Consider the following 20,823-nt stretch of genomic DNA (forward strand, 5'->3'; position numbering starts at 1 on the left):
GTGGCAGTTATACACCTGGTCCTTTTACTTACTATTCAGTTACTGCATCTCTGCAAAGATTTTATATAGTTGGCTAGCTGCTGAATAAAACATGTTTAAAATGATTTACAGGGTGTAAACGACATTATTTGGATAATACTGGCTGGTGTAAACAGTAGATTTAATATGACAGGTTAGGTAGGTTACTGAACAAACACTATAGCAATGATTGCTATTAGAATATACAGCTATGTAATTATTATTGTTTAATTAGCTGTTTAATATGATTAAAAACAAAAAACAAAAACAAAAGCAAAACATTTTAGAGATTTTCACATTTTCTTTTGTTTTGTTTGTAATAATTCATAGCTTTGTAGGCTACTCCATACAGTAAAGCATGCTTTTTAGGCACACTATTAAGACACAAAACAGTGAAATGAGTCACCAGTAGTTAACACACAATTATTCTGTTCTCTAAGGACTACAAGTAATATGTGAAGAAAGGGAGGAAACATCACATTCTCGTGGTTTTCACTTCTACAGTAGGCTACTTCTCTTTACAGTTTTGGCTGTGTGTTATTGATCTTATCAGTATGCCTTGTTGACTGTTAATGTAGACGTTAGGGTTGCCAACTGTGCCTTGAAATAAGGAAACGTCACTTATTTGGAAACTAAAAGACGTGTCCCTCACTGAACTGATAAGCGACACGCTTTATCAATTATTGGAAAAGAAGCTCTATTATATTGTATATGTTATGAAATGTTATACATTGTATTGTACAGATACCATTTTTTACTATGACTGAATTGCTGTTTTATGGCTTTTAAAATGCTGTTTATGTACAACAGTGGCCTGTTTATTAGCTTTAAATCAGCATCATAAATGTTAAAATTGACACAATTGGTCTCTATTTACCTTCGATAGGAATCAAATGGTGTAACCTCTTACACCATTTGACATTTGCCAGCCATTATCATGGACACCTATGCAAGCACATTATCTTGTTGGAAACATTTCAAACATACTCATACTCATGAGTACTCGGAAACCTGCATCTGTAATCACATACAGTAGCCTACATACTGTTTAGTATGCCAAATTACTTTTTAACAGCCTATGTCCTATACTAAATAGTAGGCTGAAAATAGCATACTGTGTAGTATGTGGTTTCGGACGCAACCATGGTCTTCTTGAAAAATATACAAAATGGCTCCTTGAATGGTGGTTACACCACCTTGACAATTCAGTTAGTTGACTTGACTGACATTATTCCCCAAATTAGTAATTAGAATTAGTTCTAATGTTAGATCATGTCCATAATTGAAGAAAAAAAAAAGAAGTACCTTTTTGCCATCATTCCTCCAAATATTATATCAATATTGAATTAAACCGGATATTTATGACTAGGTCCTAAAAAAAGAATAAAGAATGCAAGTAACTTGTCTATCTTTATTTTCTAATTGTATCCCATTTAAATTTAACTAAACCATATGAACACACACAAAAATATCTGTACTTTGACATTTCATAACATATGCAATATAATAGAGCTTCTTTTCCAATAATGGACAAAGCGAGGGACACATCTTTACTTTCCAAATAAGTGACGATTCCTTATTTCAAGGGACAGTTGGCAACCTAACGGCTACATTAACAGTCAACAAGGCATACCGATAACGATAAGATCAATAACACACAGCCAAAACTGTAAAGAGAAGTAGCCTACTGTAGAAGTGAAAACCACGAGAATGTGATGTTTCCTCCCTTTCTTCACATATTACTTGTAGTCCTTAGAGAACAGAATGTGTGTGTGTTAACTACAACGCGTCTGTACATTACGTCTAGTAGCAACCCTAGACGTAATGTACAGACAAGCTCTGGAGTTGAGTATGACTGTAACTTAATAACAAGTGGTGGCTCAGCCAGTTGTGCTTCTTGTGAGCACCCCAGTCTTGTCTCACATGTCTCTCCTCTCTTCAAACATTTCAGATATGTGAATGAAGAAGTGGTCCAAATACAAAACACACCACAAGATTTTATACCACACATACATTGGCACGTCTGTAAATATTTAAGGCCTGTGCTGCCCTACAGAGGGAGCCCCTCCAGCACATCTCCAACCTGAGTCTGAGACATGGGAGGGTTCAGGCACTCATTGTGCCTGGTACCAGTGTCCGAGAAGGGGTGCCCCGGGGTTCCAAATGATAATAGACTAGTGGCCCTCACATGATATGTCGTGAAGATGCTGAAGTGGCTGTTACTTGTCTACTCAGACCCCAGGTTGAACAGGTCGACAGTGCTATTGTGGGGAGTCAAGGGTGGACAGGAAGAATACAGGGGCCTGGTTGAGGAGTAACCACCTTCTAAACATGTCCATGACCACTGTCATGATAAGAGTGTAAATACAAGTATGTTGTTGACCAAAGTGTTGTACAGATGGATGGATAGACCGACTGACTGACCAACCAACTGACACGGCCATCCATAGACAATTGTGTTACACTAAAGATATATACTATTTCACAATATTCTGTCTTCAAAACAAGCATAATACTATGTCATAAAAAGCTTATCACATACAGTACTTTGTCATAAAAAAACATATTATACTGTAATACATATTGGGACTTCATGTGGTCAGCCTGTGATGTCAGTCATCTATGACTATCTTATACATTTAAGTTAAATATTTAAGAAAATATAAAACATACTGTATGTGCGTGGAGGTACTTCCTAGGCCTATACTAGTAATGTGCACAAGCAATTTAGCGCTGATCTGTCAAGCGATTTGCCAGATTATTCCCAGGTAGACCTACATAAGGCAATCAAAGGCATCACACCCCCTTACCTTCAGGACACGATCCACCCCTTCCTGCACTGTAGTTTAGCTAAAGGATCTGTCTGTGTAGGAGGCCTAACACAGGATCTGTCTGTTACTCCATTCACGATGACACCCTGGCCAATGCTTCAAGCATAGACTCTTGTGCCTCCTGGCTCCCAAGCTGTGGAATGACTCCTCCCATAAATCAATGTTCAGTAAATATCCTTCCATAATACACACTTTCATCAGGAATACGTAAGTTGACTGTACCTTATCCAGTTATGGCCTGATTATACAGTATATCCGATGTTAAACTGTCTGAGTTGTTGTACACTTCAATGGATAAACAAGTGAAAAGCCCCTCAGAGTAGAGGAACCCCTACGTTAGAAAACATTTGTGTGATGTTTGTTTGATGTTTGAGAAGAGGAAGGGAAGTCTGCACACTGTGTAATAGCTCCCAGTAGAAAAATGTATTAGAGTTAACAACGTCCTCTTCTAATGTACGTATTTTAGTTCAGCACCTGTACATTCTTGTTGGGATGTGCGTGCTTCCCTTTGGACTCTGTTTCTAATGTTTGATGTTTGATGTTTGAGGTCATCGGCTCTGGGTGACAGAGGGTGATGGCAGAGTTTGGCCAGGGCCATAACACTGCATAGAAAGGCTCAGTAAATTGGACTCTGAAAGTGTGCAGGTGGCTCAGAGAATCAGAGGAAACACGGTAGAAGGACAGAGTGCCCCCTTCCTTGTCTAGATACACTCCTATTCTGAGAGAGTGGGGGACGGCGAGCCGTATGGTGGTGTTTTTCACATTATGAAGAGCCGTTAATGAGTCGGCTGTACAGTGAAGGCTCCATGACTTGTCATTGTAGCCAATGACACCCTCGTTATTCCCGCCTTTCCTGCAAAGACCCTTGTATGCCATTCCCACACAGGCTCCGAAACCCTCCCACTCTGCCTCCCAGTAGCACCGACCCGCCTGGGGCTCGCTGCACACCACCTGGGTCCAGTGGTCAAATCTCTCATCATGGTCAGGGTAGTCGGTCCTCTTCTTCACCTGGTGTACCACCTTGTTCAAATTCAGATGCAGCTGACCGTGTATTGTATTGATGTCTGGGGTGAGCTCACGAGTATCTGGGGGAGGGACATTGTAGCTAGTGTCCTCAATGTATTCCTACTGACCAATGAGGAGACCCAGCTCAAATATCTTGTTCTCTGGTTTACTTTTTTGATTACTTTAGTCACAAAAGAGTGTTTGTAAATTGTAAAGAGTATTTGTAAATACTATCTACTAACTAAGCCCAGGCTACAAAGAGCCATGTCTATTCAGGGATTATTTCCATAAAGAGGTGAACTGGCCAGCATTATTACCTGCTCACAGCCAGGATACAGCCAGGGTCGCCCTCTTTAAAGTTAAGGGGGGTTCCTGCACTCCTTGCAGCAGACACACAACTTGCAGAATCAGATCCATGCTCAAGCCTGTTGGAGACACATGAAGACAACGTTTAAATAAGTATTACAATAATACAGTGAAGCCAAACATCACGCCTAATGAAAACAGATAGTGTTAATTATAAACTACTTAACTGCATTAATGAGGTCATAGACAGATGACTTTGCTGTTTTAAAGTAGGTAGGTAGCAGTACAAAGGTACAATAATTTTAAAATGAATGTAGCAGCACAACAGCTTAATATTTTAACATATTAACAATTTGAACCTTAAACAGTGTATTTATTTCACCTAAACAAGGGATGTCAAACTCATTTCGGGGTAGAATCAGAATCAGAATCAGAATCAGTTTTATTGTCACATCACAGGTTTACAAGGTAAAAAAGTGGGTGAAATTCTTTTTTGTACATCGTTCCCATCGCAACGTTAGTTTCCATAGAAAGAAGGGGGGGGGGGGGGGGGGGTGGGGGAAGAAGAGGGTGGGGGGCAAGTGGGAAGGAGATCAAAACAAGAGAGCAACAGAAGGCCAGACAAGTTATCTACATATTTACAAAGTACCTGAGATAATTAAAACTAAAAAAACTAACTAAGGTGCCTGAGCCTAGCAGCAATGTATTGTATACTGTGCATGTTATTCTTATACTGTGCATGATAGACAATGGACGTTAAGGTGCTTAGAGGAAAGGAGCACAATAAAAAAGACGTTATACAAGGGATTAAGGTGCAAAAGGTCAGTGCGTGTCCACCTAGGGTGGACTGACCCTAGTATAATCCGCAAGTAGCTCCATGAGGGAGTGCAGCAAAAAGTCATTTGTACCTGGTGTAGTCCACAGGTGTGTCCGAGGGGGGGGGCTAAAGTCCAAGTCATTGTCCCTGGTATAATCCACAGGTGTGTTCAGGAAGAGCCAGAAAAGTCTGCCCCGCCTGCTGTCAGGCTGCTGAACAAGGCCCATGCCTCATTCAGGCTTATGCCCCATTCAGCATTCTGACAGCAGCCGGATTGAAACTACACCAGAACCTGGTGGTGGAACTCTTGATACTGCGGTAGAGCCCCTTGCCCGGTCGCGGTCGTTGTAGGGGGTTGAACAGTCTGTGACTTGGGTGGTGCTTGTCCTTGATGATGCGCTTGGCTTTGACCACGCACCGCTTTTTGTACAGTTCCTGGAGCGCTGGGAGCTCGATTCCCATTATCCGCTCTGCCGATCGCACTACTCGTTGTAGGCTGATCTTTTCTCGGGCAGTGCAGTTCCCGTACCAGGCCGTGACACAGCCTGTTAGGATGCCTTCAACAGAACTGTTGTAGTACAGCCTGAGGATGCGATGTCCTACTCCGAGCTTCTTCAGGCGGCGGAGCCAGTACAGTCGCTGCTGAGCCTTTTTCCTCACGTGTGTGGAGTGCGTCTCCCATTTGAGGTCCTCCTCGATGTGTACTCCGAGGAACTTGAACTCGAGGAACTTACTCGGGTAAGGGCAGCATTGGCTGAAAGGTGACTTGATGAGGGCCGCGACCAGTTGCAGACGCACATGTGTGCTTGCGCGCATTCACTTACACAGCTGTCACTTGGCTTTGTTTTTCAGCTTGTTGTCTCAGTCACTGCTATAACTACAGTAGCCTTTACACATTTTTAGGATAGCTAATTAAATTATTGAATTAAATTATTGATATTACAGTTATAAACCATTTGTTTTATTATTCAGTTATTGATGATTTATGTTTTTATTGACAGAAATGCAACATGTAACAGAGACATACAGGGAAAAAATATAATACATTCATACAATTTAATCAATTTAGTCATAATGTATATCAATAAAATGTAGCAGATTTACATTTTCACTTACCTTCCTCTGGGGATATTTTCAGTATGAAATGCATCAGAACTTTCTGCCTCCTTTCGATGACTCATTTTAAAGTTTTATCCTTGTGCTGCTGATGGAATAGAGATCACTTATGGTGGCGCAAACACACTGTAACGATGATGAAATCCACTGCAACTGTGATTAAATCCATGTTGCTTTAGCCTTTGATGAAAATGAAATGATGGCTCAGACAACAAATAATTTTGTTGTAAATTGTTAATCATGCTTTTGCTTCATGCATTTTATGTATAACAACATAACAACATTATGGGACTGAGCTGGAACATGATATATCATTGATACTGTGACAGTTTTAAAGACATTTTCCATATTCAATAAAAGCCTAACATTAGCTATAATCTGTGCTGGCTATTTGAGTCCATACTCGTGTCATGTTTGTAACAATATACAGAGGACAGTTTAGTTAAGAATGATAACTAATACTTTCAGCACTGTGAATCTCATGGCCCTTAGGTCCAAAATATTCTATGCTCATCCCTTTGTCTCTCTTGTTGCTGGTGATGGTTAAGTCTTTAAAGATTGTCCACACAATTCACTTTTTCACCACTCCCTACAGGAGCAACATGCCTGACAAGTACACACCGCCCACTCACTCACCCACCCACCCACCCACCCACCCACATACAGTACATTACTTGGTAGGATAGGTGTGTATCATTGGATGTAGACTTGTCAGGTCCCTCCCCATATTTTCATTTGCCTTATAGCAATACTTTCTACAGTGATGATTAAAAAAAGCATGTGACAAAATAGACTTTGCCCATTTGCCTCAAAAACCAGGCCAATTAGACTGTTATCACGGCACTCTTAACACATTGACTGCCAATCACGTAGATCTACGCGAACCTCCGTAAAGCCGCCACGTGCCAATCGCGTAGATCTTACTTTTTTTTTTCCAATTTCACCCAAAGGCCAAGGAGATATGATTAGTTGAAGATCTAGACTCCTATCCACTTCCTTGTTAACTTAAAACTTAAAAATGCTGTATTTCGGCTCCTGAGTACTTTTTTTTTTCCAATGAAAAACTCTGGCACTGGCTAAAAAAATATGAAAATAATTCTGGCAGTTAATGTGATAAAGCTACTCTTCCACTTTTATTTGACTGTTTTACTGAATTTCCCTCTAATTTACCCATTGATTTGTAAACCTATTCCACTTGATCCAATATGCTTAAACTTACACAGTGAAGTTAATTTATCTCTGACCCATAAGCACTGTCAGTTGGACAGTTGGAGTGGAGTTTACAGTGTATGCACTTATACACTAATGTCAGTGACCTTCGAAACCATTGGCTGCCAAACAAACTCAATAAAAAGTGGGTTACGACAGTGATTACTGTCCAGTAAACTCGAAGAAGCTTCTGAGAAGTGGTAACCTATATCTCTTCTGAGGGGGAGCAGACATTTCCTCTTCACAAATTATGTGGGGAAAAAATTTGAGTGTGTGTGTGTGTGTGGTGGCGTACAAAGGCGAAAGGAGGCAGGGGTCGAGCTTTTCATTGTTGTATTGTTCTGTAAACGTTTTCACTTTTTAATTTTCTACAACATTTGGATCAGCTCAGTGTGGAAGCCTGGACATGTCAATCAGTCACTCTAACCCCCCACCCCCAAAACAGAGCTGTCAGAACACTTAATCTTTCCCCCCCAACAGAAAACAAAACAAACAAAAACAAAACACATCTTCACCATAAAGTCACTCACTCAGCCATGAATCATTATCATCAACCTCCTCTCGCTACCATGTCCACAACAGAGATGACCCAATTAAAATGTCACATCTACGTGTAAAAAACCCCTTCCTCCACTGGAGGAAGCTGAACGGTTTTTAACCTTTATGTATTTTATTTATTTATTTCTTCAAGGTAGTCACTTCTTCTCCTCTGCCCTCAGACCCCACAAAGAGGCGTCATTATAAAAACAGTTAAGGAATAAAGGAAGCATGTTGGCAGATAGTAGAACCGTAAGAGTGATATGAAGAGAAATCGATGTTGGCGCCGACGCGCGGCTTTCATGAGACGCTGCTCGAAGAGAGTCCTGCCCGTCTGCTTATGTAGTCCTGTAAGTAGCACATGTGGTGGCTGTAGCATGGGATATGTCTTCTGCCTGCCGCTGTGCTCTTCATAATCCATGATTCCACGTTCCCCCCCCCCCAGACTGCAGTGAAGCAAACAAAAGGCCCTCTGATACACTGACGACAAATCCCCTCTCAGCCATCTAGGTACTACATGAAGCCTGATCTACACTTAAGTTGTGCGCGTGTGTCGTGCATAGAAAAATAGCAGATCTACTACGATTTTCGGGCCGCGAGACCTGCACGCAACTAAGTGTAACTCAGGCCTCAGGTTCAGAATAGGAAAAAAAAGAACTGGGAAGCCGTAACTGATCTGCAGTCAGTCTGTTCTACGTCTCTGGTGCTTATGAAAGAGCAACGACACGGATCTGAGACCTGTTTGTTCTGAGGAGGAGCCGGGACGGGCATGGAGTCATCAAGCTCACAGATGTGCGTTCACTCACTCACACTCACTGTGTCTCTCTCTATCTCACACACGCACGCACGCACGCACGGACACTCCACTGGAAGGAATAAGCCCTTGGAGTGTATAGTCTGTTAAGAATAAGTTATGACAAAATGGATTAAAATGACAGATTAGCAAGTGCTCACCTGTGCGCACAGAATACGTGTGTGCTGCTACTGTATGTCATGTTCCTATATGTTTTGAACACTACGTTGGCAGTGAACATGAGTTAGATATGCACAGGCCTGTGTGTGTGTGTGTGTGTGTGTGTGTGTGTGTGTGTGTGTGTGTGTGTGTGTGTGTGTGTGTGTGTGTGTGTGTGTGTGTGTGTGTGTGTGTGTGTGTGTGTGTGTGTGTGTGTGTGTGTGTGTGTGTGTGTGTAATCTATATGTTGAACACCTTCAAATACAACAGAAACAGACAGTTACAGAAAGACACTAGTCATGTAAAAAAAACTAACTGGACATAGAAATCTCAAGATATCACAAACAGACTATCTATTTGTCTCTAGATCTCTGCTGAGGGCAGATGCATTCCGTTTCCTTTTTGGGTCCTCTGGGTTTTCATATGGAGTCCCGTGGTATTTCTGCAGGGCTGAGGACTCAGTCTGTAGGGTGAAATGCCATGGACCAACAGTAGAGGGAGACATATGCTGCTGCAGGACTCAAGGAGGGGCTCTCACAGAGGGCGTACATGACGCAGTTGTGCAAACACACTCGCACGCACACACACACACACACACACACACACACACACACACACACACACGCTCGCGCACACACATGCACACACATGCACACACACACACACACACACACACACACACACACACACACACACACACACACACACACACACACACACACACACACACACACACACACACATACAAAACCACTCAAACAAGCAAACACACACACACACACATGACTTCCTTCTTCATATTAGTTCACCAGAGTTCATTTTCAAAATCTGCTATAAAATTAAATAAAATAAAAAAACCTAAACAAAAAAAGAAAGCAAAGGAATTAGCCCCCTTCAAGCACTCATACATTCATTCAGGCACACACGCGCACACACTCACTCGCAAGAGGCAGTCAGTAAACGTAAGTGATGAGTTGGGGTGGTGTTGTGGTGGTGGCGGTTGGACTGTATTGTTCAGGGAAGCTGTGAGCACAGAACCTTGACCTCCACCAGTCTGTTTAATATCCACACACAGGACCAAGTCTCTCTTTCTGCACAGAATTATAATCTCTTCAAAAAAACAACAACCAGCCACTGTCTCCTAGAAAAGGAGTCTCTCAAGTCCCTCCCCCCGATGAGGGGCTCAAACGCAGTCCTCCTTCAGAGCTCTCCGTCCACACAGACAGGAAACAGAGACAGTGCAGTTCAGTTTTCTGGGGGTAATGCGTCTCTCTGTCCCGTTTCGCTGGGGGAAAACCATTCCTTTTCCCGATCACAAAGTCCCTCCCTTGTTTCGCTCTGGCCTGGGCTTGCTGTGTGTGTGAGTGTGTGCGTGTGTGTGCGGTCATCAGAAGATCTCTGGCAGTGTGACATTGCGGAGCAGCCACTGTTGGGAGCGCGTGTGCGTACAGTCTCTCACACTGGGCACCTGACTGTCCTCTTCACTCGCCTTGTCCAGACACTGGTTACTGTTGACGTGGATCAGGGTCAGCTTCTGCACGCAGGCACGCACGCATGTACACACACACACACACACACACACACACACACACACACACACACACACACACACACACACACACACACATTGATTCGTTTAAGTACAGGAAATAATAATAATCAGTCACACTGAAGCCATACATTGCTGGACTATCTATAGGTATACAGAAAATGTTCTCATATTTACTTGGGGTTTAATTCCAAATCACTACATTAATCCTTTGTAAAAAAAAAACATTGTTGCCTGATGTTTTAATTCTGCGATTAAAATAGCAAATGATTAGATGCTCTAAATCAAATTTCAACAACCGTGAACTTCACTTCTTCTTTTGGTCAGAGCAGGTTGGCAAATTCAGGAAAAAAAAAGGTCTAACGACCAAAACGATGACTTAACACATTCCATGCCAGAGTTTAATCTCATAATGTACTCACCAGTGCCAGCGTTTTATTGTTGTTTTTTAGTTTTTTTCATGTCGCCACAGACCTCGCTAAATAAGTTAAAAGTGCGCGTTCATTTGGTTCTAAACACACAGCGGATCCGTGAGAAACAACCAGCGAAAACAGTTTCCAAATCCGTGCCGCCATCTTGAAGCTACAGCCGACCAACGGTAAACAGTGATCAGCGAGGAGAAAAACAACAACCAGAGAAAATCGAGTTTTAAACAGGATCCCAGACAGGAAGCGGATACGATCGAAAAAACCGGAACCCGAATAATTCCGTTTCCGACCGGAAACCGGAAACGGAAATGGATCAAAAAAAATCGGAAAGTGCACCTGGGGCACTTAACATGGGAATCGGCGGTTCGCGTAGATCTACGCGACTGGCACGCTGCGGCTTTAAATAGGTTCGCGTAGATCTACGCGACTGGCATGCAATGTGTTAATAAAGAGCAAAACATTTTTTATTATCAGAGATCCCCTTCTGAAAATCTTTCACCTTGAAATGAAATCTTTGGTATACGTCATTGTCTGTAGTAGTCCTCTACTCACCACAGGATCATAGTCCCACAGCTGGTTGCCCTTGAGGTGGTGACACTTGAGCATCATGACGGGCCCGTTGAGCTTGGACACGTCCAGACACAGGTCGTCTGTCCTTATCTCCTTGTTGGCTGTGTAGGAGAACACCTAAAGATAAACCACAGGGACAAGAGACAGATTACAGGCATATATATACAGTATTTGTGTAGACCCCTACAAAAATTAAACAAAATCATTTTCTTATTTAGTATCATTCAAATCCACCAATATTTGAGTGATGTCGAAATACAATAACTGTAATAATTTGGTAGCAATTAGGTGATGCATTTTCTATGCTAGCATTTCAGGAGGGCTGAATGGGCATTCTAGACAGGAGCAAAACTACTGAAAATGACTCCTAATAATTCATATAATGTAAAGTAATGCATTCTCACGTGTATCTTTTGTGAAGTAGTTACTTCTCATAAAGTTGGCAAACATCCTTATCTTCATAAATATTTTTGCAATAATTTACAGTGTACAATTTAGGGATGTCCTGGGATATAATTGTCCCAACTCTAAATTCTGGTTCCGATACACTGTTTTGGCATTTGTGCTTTCTTTTCGACAGTAACAGTGAGAGAGAGAAACAAGAGACAGGAAAGGTGGGAGACAGAGGGTTGATGACATGCAGCAAAGAGCCTTGGGTCAGATTTGAACCGGGGCCAGATGCAGGAAGGACCAAAGCCTTATTTATGCGGTATGCACTCTTACTGTACCACATGAGCCACTCTACAAAGAGAGAATGCGCTTCTGTTGTTTTTACAGCCGTTTGTTGATGGATCATGTGTGAACAATGCGAGTGGATCGACACTAGCAATACTTCATATCTGAACTTTTGCAGACATGTAACATTGCAGAACCAATTGCCCTTCTGGGACAAATAAAGTTGAAGTTGAAGAACGAGCAAGCTAGAGGTGAAAATAACATTCTGGTTGATTTAGTGTTTGAACATGTATGGGGTCTAGCAGTCACTTGTAATATCTGCAATGTGAGGCATCAAACTCCTAAATTGGATTGCCTTTTAGTAACTTTAAAGGAATAGTTACATTTTTATATTTGATTTAGAAGTTGCACATGTCAAAGTTCTTGTCAAATTGTTGAAAACCTCTTAAAATTGGCACTACGGTTAAAATGATGTCAGCTTGTTATCAATTTGTTATGCTATTACAAAAGAAGGGAATCAGCTAGTCTGTACTGAACTATTCCTTTTAATGTGCTTGGAAGTTTGCAATGTGCAGCCGTACCATGTAGGAAAACATGAAGATCGAATTGGGATACTTCCTATTAAATGGCTCAGATCGTGGGCATGCTTCTGAGGTGCTTAGCGGGTTAGTTTCCCAAATTTTGACATTGATGTAACAGGAAGAATAAAAATAGTGATATCGTACTTATGCATTGCCTATTCTACAGTAGCCTGGCCAGTATGGTGCCTTGCCACCTGACTAATCCATTAATCTACAGAAAACAGCCAACTGTACTTTCCCCCCTCCACAAAGCCCCTTAGAAAGGCAGCTGCCATATTCTATTCGCGTCACATAATGTGCTGTTTTCAGATACATATTATATGTATATCACCCTTTTTTTAAATAATGGTGCCATCTAAATGGAGCGGTGGTATTTACCTACTCCTTTCCTTATCTCTCAACGCCCACTGTTTTTTTTCTGTAATTTTCTCGGCTGTCTCCTCAAAATCTCCAACAGTTGACTCCTGCTCTGCTTCTGAATCAATTTATCCGTTCCCTCTTATTTCTGTATATCTTGCATCAGCATCTCATCTCATTGATCTGTCTCTTCCAAGTCTCCGTCATTCATTGTCTCTCTCATGTCTTCCTCCGCTGTAACTGTAATATCGCCCATACTGTTAATATCTGACATTATATTTCTACTGCTGTAGATCTGCTATTTTTGAAAAATCTTGAACATTTGTGCAAATATTTGAATATTTATTTTTTAAAGGTTTCATGACGTTCAGTTTTACCACACATTAAAAGTCTTTGTCATGGTCATGGTCCTTCAAACGTGTATAGAAAGTTTTAACAAAAAATTCCACTCCATTGATCCATGGCAGGTGTTTTTCTCTCACATTTCTAAAGCCTTTTCAACTGCAATGAAAAAATAAATCTTTGCCTGCGGGTGTCGCTAGTGAGGGATCTTGCCTGTCAATCATCGCCTCTGCTCCGCCCCCCCCAAAGGAAAGGATAGGGGAGGGGAGGGGCGAGGAGGAGAGTGGGCGGGATTAATCGGCTGTGACCTCACTGCCGAAGGGCCAAGCTCAGATTACTTTTCAGCCTAATTATTCAGAAAACCATGTTCAAAGTTCAGATTTTTTGGGTGTAATTGAGGTCATAAAACCCCCCAAAAAACATAAAAAATGTGAAAATGAATGTCATAGAACCTTTAAAGCGAACATTTTAACCCAAATCTTTGCTTCTGGGGATTCTACAAATGTCTTCTAAATCCTAACAGTTGTTTTTTTAAACTTATGTTGCTATAATATCAGTGGTTCTCAAACTTCTTTCATGTCATATATATATATATATTCAAAGATTTGCACACATTTTCATGATTTATTTTTTCAAAAATAGCAGATCTACAAGTTCATAGCGCGGCAAGTTCATAGAAGCTTATACAGTATATCTGCTATTTTTGAATAGCCAAAGAAATCTTAAAATGACACAGATGCGTTCCCGGTCTTAATGGATTAATATATTGTCAACGTCAACTTACAATCTTTTCTCAACTACAGTATGTGCTGCTTGTCTGACAGATGAAGTCAGTGCTTGTGAAGGAGGCAGCACAGGAGGGAGCGCTTGTTTTCATCCCAGACTATCTACAAGTGTGTGGTGGGGTTGCGGACAACTCACAATACAATCCATGAACAACCTGCAACTTCCCAAAAGAGATACATTTTATTTCTGAAATAATTGCCTGGTCCTGCTGGCAGTGGTCTGAGCCTTCCAGTACACCTTATTGAATGTACGAAATTAGTCACGTTCAATTTGGTGGTGGAAAAATGCATGAATTAAATCACACAGAAGCAAATACGAGGCCGTGACATAGTTTTCTAATAAAAGGTCTAAGCTATTCATCCCATTTTCTTTCTTTTTGTAAAGCAAACAAGTTAAGACCACTGAAATTCATATTTCAGACTCTCTCTTTTTTTTTTACGGCCTTAATGTTGGCAAAACTGATTTAATACCTCTTAAGCCTTTTCCATAATCCACGGAAACCCTGACTTAAAATAGCAAGAATGCTTTATATGTATATCTGCGGTCATTTATCTTTCCGTTTCTTTTACTTAGAAAGTGGGCATGTTTTGGGCAGATTGAGGAATGGTCCTGCTCACGTTTTCCTTCATGCTTTTCATTGATCCTACCTGGTTGCCTCCCATGCCGTGGCAGTTGAAGATGCCCACTTTCTCGTTCTCCTTGCGGGCCATGTTGTCCAAACACTGATTGGTCTCAACGTTACGGATCTGAACCACACACACAGAATCTTTGTTAACCAACAGCAACCGACACAAACATTAAACCCCCACTGCTTCAGGCATAATCAGACGTGTGCGTTCACCGTCTAAAGGCAGTGAACAAGGAGTGAGTGAGTGTTGCTGTAGGAATTTGTGAGTCAGCATGTATATGTCTGTGCAAGTGAGTGAGTGAGTGTGTGAGTGTGTGTGTGTGTGTGTGTGTGTGTGTGTGTGTGTGTGTGTGTGTGTGTGTGTGTGTGTGTGTGTGTGTGTGTGTGTGTGTGTGTGTGTGTGTGTGTGTGTGTGTGTGTGTGTACAGTATACCTCTCCCAAGGAGTAGTAGTGTCTGGGGATCTGGGAGTCTGGGTAGACGGTCTCTAGATACCAGCTGAATGGTTTACACTGGAGCTTCTGTCTCAGCGCCGAACGAGACGTGATGTCACCGTAGTCTACCTTGGTCACGCCTGGTTCACACACACACACCCGTACGCACACACACGCAGTCACAAACACGCAGGTTAACCCAGGAGGAACAACAACACTGCAGACAAAGACTGCTTGCTCCACATTGTCTTAATGTGGTTAAGCCCTAATTTAAAACCTGTGATTGACACAATGGCACACCATTATTCTTTCAGTGGAGTCACAGAGGGGGTTAAAGTTTGCCCGCAGACATGTCTCTGCTGTGCCAGCCTGTGCGAGTTGAGTGTGAGTGTGTGTGTGTGTGTGTGTGTGTGTGTGTGTCCAAGCTGAAATGGCAAGGTTAATAGAGGCTTCGTAGCGTGAAATTACTCGCCCCCCCCCCACCCCCCCATCCTGCACCGTTGGGTCACTGCTGCAACATCACACTGTCATCCGCTTAATGGATGGATCACACCTGCCGCCAAGATAAATGTACACACGCACACATGTGCAGTATGTGCACGCCAAGGCACACGCACACACACACACACACACACACACACACACACACACACACACACACACACACACACACACACACACACACACACACACACACAACTTACCCGGAGAGATGATGTAGAAGAAGTTTTTGAACTCGTCCATCCAGACCTCGGCCAGGCGGCGGTTGTTCTTGTTGATGATCTGCCCGGTTCCCCCGGGGAACGTGTAGGGCGTGGCCTTCCTGAACACGTGGCCCACGTGGGAACACGTCACGATCTCCAACGTTCCGCCGCACTGCCAGATCTGTGTTTCACACACATACACACACACACGCACACGCACACACACACACACACACACACACACACACACACACCCCCATTGAACAGGTGAGTCAGCGCTGCAGGGCATGGTTCTCAACCTGTGGCCCGGGGCCCACTGGTGGTCGTTAATATTAAAACAATGAATTATGTAAAAGATCATAGTGATCCCAATAAGAAAGTATACTATGTATGGGGCGGCAGTGGCTTAAATGGTGCATTTATATAGCGCTTTTATCCAAAGGAGGAAACCATGCAAGGCACCAACCTGCTCATCGGGAGCAATTAGGGGTTCAGTGTCTTGCTCAAGGACACTTCGACACTAACTCTGGGGGAGCCCGGGGTCAAACTGGAAACCTCACGGCTTTCCTCCGGCCACTCTACCCCTGCGCCACTGCCGCCTTAGGGGTAGAGCGACCAGATGGAAGCCGTGAGGTTCCCAGTTCGATCCCGGGCACCATTTATCATTTATGTTAGTACCATTGAACCAAGTCGGAACACAATCAATTGATTGATAATTATTCATTAAAATAAGCATGTTCTGAAAATGCACACGGCCCACCCATCTGACCACTTAACGTGTTACCAGGCAAATGCAATGGTAAGAGGGAAAAGCAGGAGGATCAGGAGGATCAGGGACCACTCTACTGGGACCAATGCTATTGGGAGAGGTATGAAGCAGATGTTAAGAGTGGCAGTGTGTTTTTCTGTGTGTTTCTCTCTGTGTGTGTTTCTCTCTCTGTGTGTGTGTGTGTGTGTGTGTGTGTGTGTGTGTGTGTGTGTGTGTGTGTGTGTGTGTGTGTGTGTGTGTGTGTTTACCCACCCGAAATGAGATCTCCAAGTTTTCTCCTCCCCAGATGTCCATGCCTGCATCATAGGTGCCAATCTCCTGGAAATAATCTCTGTCTATGGAGAACAAGCCACCTGCCATGGTAGGAGTCCTAGGGGGAGGGATGAACGAGGAGAGAGAGAGAGAGAGAGAGAGAGAGAGAGAGAGAGAGAGAGAGAGAGAGAGAGAGAGAGAGAGAGAGAGTCAAACAAATGTATACTTTGTCATATATTAACCCATTCAATCTGGGAACGCATCTACAAATGTCTTCTAAATCTTCACAGGTTTCTGAAAAACGTTTCTATACCAGTGGTTCTCAAACTTTTTCATCTCAAGGGCCCCCTAAATGTATTTGGCCGCGGATCAAAATATGTTGTTCCAGGGACCTCCCAGAAGCAAAGAAAATGTTCCCTTTAAGAATATATATATTCAAAGATTTGCACAAATGTTCAAGATTTTTCAAAAATAGCCAAAGTATAAAATAATGGTTAAAGTGGTTACACAGATGCGTTCCGGGTTTTAATGGGTTAAAAGGAAGAAAGATTAATGCCACTCATGGAGTGCAGGGATGAAGTGCCTGCCCACCACCACCATGGAGTTTGATTATACCCCACATGGGGATAGTTGCCACTGACAGGAATTTGGGGAGAAAAAGGGAAAAAAACAAAAACAGGAAATAATTAATTCCAATACGAATGCCATCCAGCGGTGTGGGGTCCACATTTTCAAAGGTCAGAGGCTATTTTCAGAGAGCATCAGAGAGTTTCTATTTCAGAACAAAAAAATTTCCTCGCTCTCATTCCTGCTTTTGGTTCTTTCCTGTTTTTAGGAATGGCTGTCGTCCTCTGTGCTGTGTTGTTTTGAGGGTCTTGGCCATTTAATGACCGGAGAATTTCTCTCCCCTACAGCGTGTGAATTTCCCGCCATCCCCACACACTTAAATGGTTTCCTCCTATGTGTAAACCAGGCTGGTTTCCCTTAAAAACTTGTTGTTAGTGCCGATGAAACGTCTGAAGTTCACTTTCGCGACAGGCACTTGCACGCAAACATACAAACATAGGTAGGGGGGGGGTTAAAAATGCAGCGGTCAGTACACGCCACGTTAATGGGCCTCTTGGCAGGATCAACAACTGTACAGGAAAGCACATGCTACTGTAGTTGTAAAGGTCTGGTAATGCATGAAGGTTACCTCTAAAACAGTGAGTAACAGTCATGTTGTAATTCATCACATGTTCACTCTTTCTACATGAAAATCTCAAAGCAGTTCAGTGCCCCCACTCCCCAAAAATCTCTTAGAAAATATCACATGTTTAGGTTAGTAGTAGTAGTTTATTTTGGTCATAAAAATAAAATTCAATATATATTTTTTTTCACATCATATGGATTAGACCAAAAAGGTGTAGGCTGAAGCCAATGGCTTATTTTGCCAATCCTTTTCACGTCAAAAGATCAAACGCAAAGAAAAAACTATGAAAAAAAGAAAAAAAACACAACAGAAAAAAACAAGACAAATGTGATCACTCAGATTTACAAAATAAACAAACAACCAACTGATAAGACTTACAGATATAATATAAAGAGTAAATGATACGGTTATAGCGTTACTTTATCATGATTAATATATATAATTAATATTTTAATAGAATTAAGAAGATATCATTACAAAGCTGATATTCCTTCCAGTATTAATAGTTCACATTAATGTTCTATATTGATCTATTATTTTAGATTTATATATTTTTTTATTTGTTAATTGATCTACACTTTTTTTAGTTCATCGTCCAAGCCGTTCCAAAGATTCACCCCTCTGACACTTATACATCTGCCTTTTTTGTTGGTTCTTCACTTAGTCCCCTTAAAACAAGGGAACCAGGGGACCTGGTACCCTGGTACTGCCAGACCCCTAGTGGTTGAAATCTGAATGGCCGGAAATCTGAATGGTTTCTAAACTACGTCACGCTAAGCTTGGCCAATCAGAAAGAGGGACATGTAAGAAAACGTTTTCGTCCATATATGGACGACAACGATAGCAAAAGGGGACCGACAAAGCCACATGTAGGCCTGACCCCCTGGGTCTGGCAAATACCAAATGCCCTTGGGGTGCCCGCTGGCCTAGTGGTCCAGGCGCATACCATAGGCTGGTAAACCAGTCTTACAGCGTGTCACGGGTTCGACTCCCGATCCCACCGGCCTTTGCTGTGTGTCACCCCCCCATCTCTCTCACCATTTCCTGTCAGCCTACTATCCTCTCAAATAAAGGCAGAAAAAAAGGCCCAAAAAATATACCAAATCCCCTTAGGTTATACCTGTTCTCTCTCTCTAGACTAAAACAGCTCCTGGATACAGATTAGACAAGCTCTGGCTGTTTTACATTGAAGTGTTTTGTCATTCTGTGAGGCTCCCGTGGTCACAGGTAGGTAGCTGGGCGTCTGCTTCACATCAGGCTGTAACTAATATAGCTGCATCTCAACTGAAGCTCAACTGAAGCACAACTAATGAGCAGCGGCAGCACCTCTCGTAGTGCACCTCCCTCGTTAACAAAGCAGCTGTTAATCCATTAAGACCGGGAACGCAGCTGTGTCATTTTAAGATTTCTTTGGCTATTCAAAAATAGCAGATATACAAGCTCATAGCGCAGCACAAAAAAGCTTGGAAAATGCAAATCTTTGAATATCACATTTTTAAAGCTTTTGTAAAATATTTTAGTTCAAGGGACCTCCAGGGGCAAAGATTTGAGTTACAAATGTTTGCTTAAAAAATATATATATATTCAAAGATTTGCAGAAAATGTTCAAGATTTTTCAAAAATAGCAGATCTACTATATATCTGCTATATCTGCTATTTTGTAATAGTATAAAATAATGATTATATAGCTAAAAATCTAAAAATGACACAGCTATGTGTTCCCGGATTGAATGGGTTAATGGAACTGCTGAGACAGGTTAGGAGTCATCAAGGACATCTCGTTAATCTCACTTACTTTAGAATACAAGACTGTATTACTTGAATTCTGGGGGGGTAGGACGGGGCTGTAGGCTGTGTGTGTGACTGTGAATGTTAAAGCACAGCTGTGCTTTAACACTCACGTTCGCACCTGGAAGCTGCCCGGTACAACCACAGCCTCTCTGATCCACTTGAGTAGCTGAGGATCAGAATGCATCGCTAAAGGGAAACCATTAGCTGACGAGGGACACAGGAATGTTTCCCGTTAATTTCCTACAACGACTTTTTTTCCCCGTCCCCCCAGTTGGTCTGGGCATTGAACGAGCAAGCATTTGGACCTGTTCTTTTAACCCCTAGCTGGCTGCTACTTCTGCATTCCCCACGGTTCGCCAGTGGCTCAGGAGGTAGAGCAGTCTGGAAATCAGAGGGTTTGCTCCTCCTGCCATCGCGTTTCAGTGTTCTTGATCAAGACACCGAACCCCTAAAGCTGGACGCATACTCCACTTTTAGGTGATCACCCTCTCACCGCGGTGGTTGGAAAACTACAACGATCCGATCCAGTGTCAACCCCTGGATCGGATCGGTGCATAGACTAGCGTACTCGCCGATTTCGATATGACCAAATAAGAAGTATCGGACACATTTCCGATCCTAGTATCGGTATCGGGACATCTCTAGTCGGAAGACTAGAAAAGCAATATATAAATGCAAGACCATTTTACCATTCTCTGCTGCACTTCTTGTGTTGGACAGAAGCCAACACAAGGGGACCTTTGTTTTTGAGGGCTTCTTTGTTTGTGTGCAATAACTTAAACGTTTTCCTGGCAAGAAGGCACCACTTTAAGGAATAGTTCACCCCCAAAATGAGTTTTTCTTTCAATAATTTACTCGACCCTACCCATGAAGCCTTGAATGCAAAGCATGGAGAATTTCTGTTTGTGTTACCTTCCTTTACGGTGAATAGAGAATCCAATCTGACCTAACAATTGATGAAAAAGAAAATAGTGG

The 20,823-nt window shown here is 42.3% G+C and overlaps 1 protein-coding gene across 2 annotated transcripts in view; it reads right to left on the reverse strand.

Annotated features, from left to right (window-relative positions):
• Positions 1–9,424: 9,424 nt before the first annotated feature.
• The window catches only part of galnt1 (UDP-N-acetyl-alpha-D-galactosamine:polypeptide N-acetylgalactosaminyltransferase 1), a 69,048-nt gene continuing 57,649 nt past the window's right edge, over positions 9,425–20,823 (reverse strand). For both annotated transcript variants that reach the window (XM_080425670.1, XM_080425669.1), the window contains 6 exons: positions 16,866–16,983; positions 15,845–16,025; positions 15,141–15,280; positions 14,727–14,825; positions 11,321–11,455; positions 9,425–10,325 (listed from right to left, as the gene is read on the reverse strand). In XM_080425670.1, coding sequence (XP_080281796.1) covers positions 10,179–10,325; positions 11,321–11,455; positions 14,727–14,825; positions 15,141–15,280; positions 15,845–16,025; positions 16,866–16,983 — 820 coding nt within the window. In that variant the 3' untranslated portion in view covers positions 9,425–10,178. The remainder of the gene's footprint in view (positions 10,326–11,320; positions 11,456–14,726; positions 14,826–15,140; positions 15,281–15,844; positions 16,026–16,865; positions 16,984–20,823) is intronic.

This window comes from Gymnoscopelus braueri (genome assembly GCF_963280865.1).
Source record: "Gymnoscopelus braueri genome assembly, chromosome: 4".
In the NCBI taxonomy this organism is placed as follows: Eukaryota; Metazoa; Chordata; class Actinopteri; order Myctophiformes; family Myctophidae; genus Gymnoscopelus; species Gymnoscopelus braueri.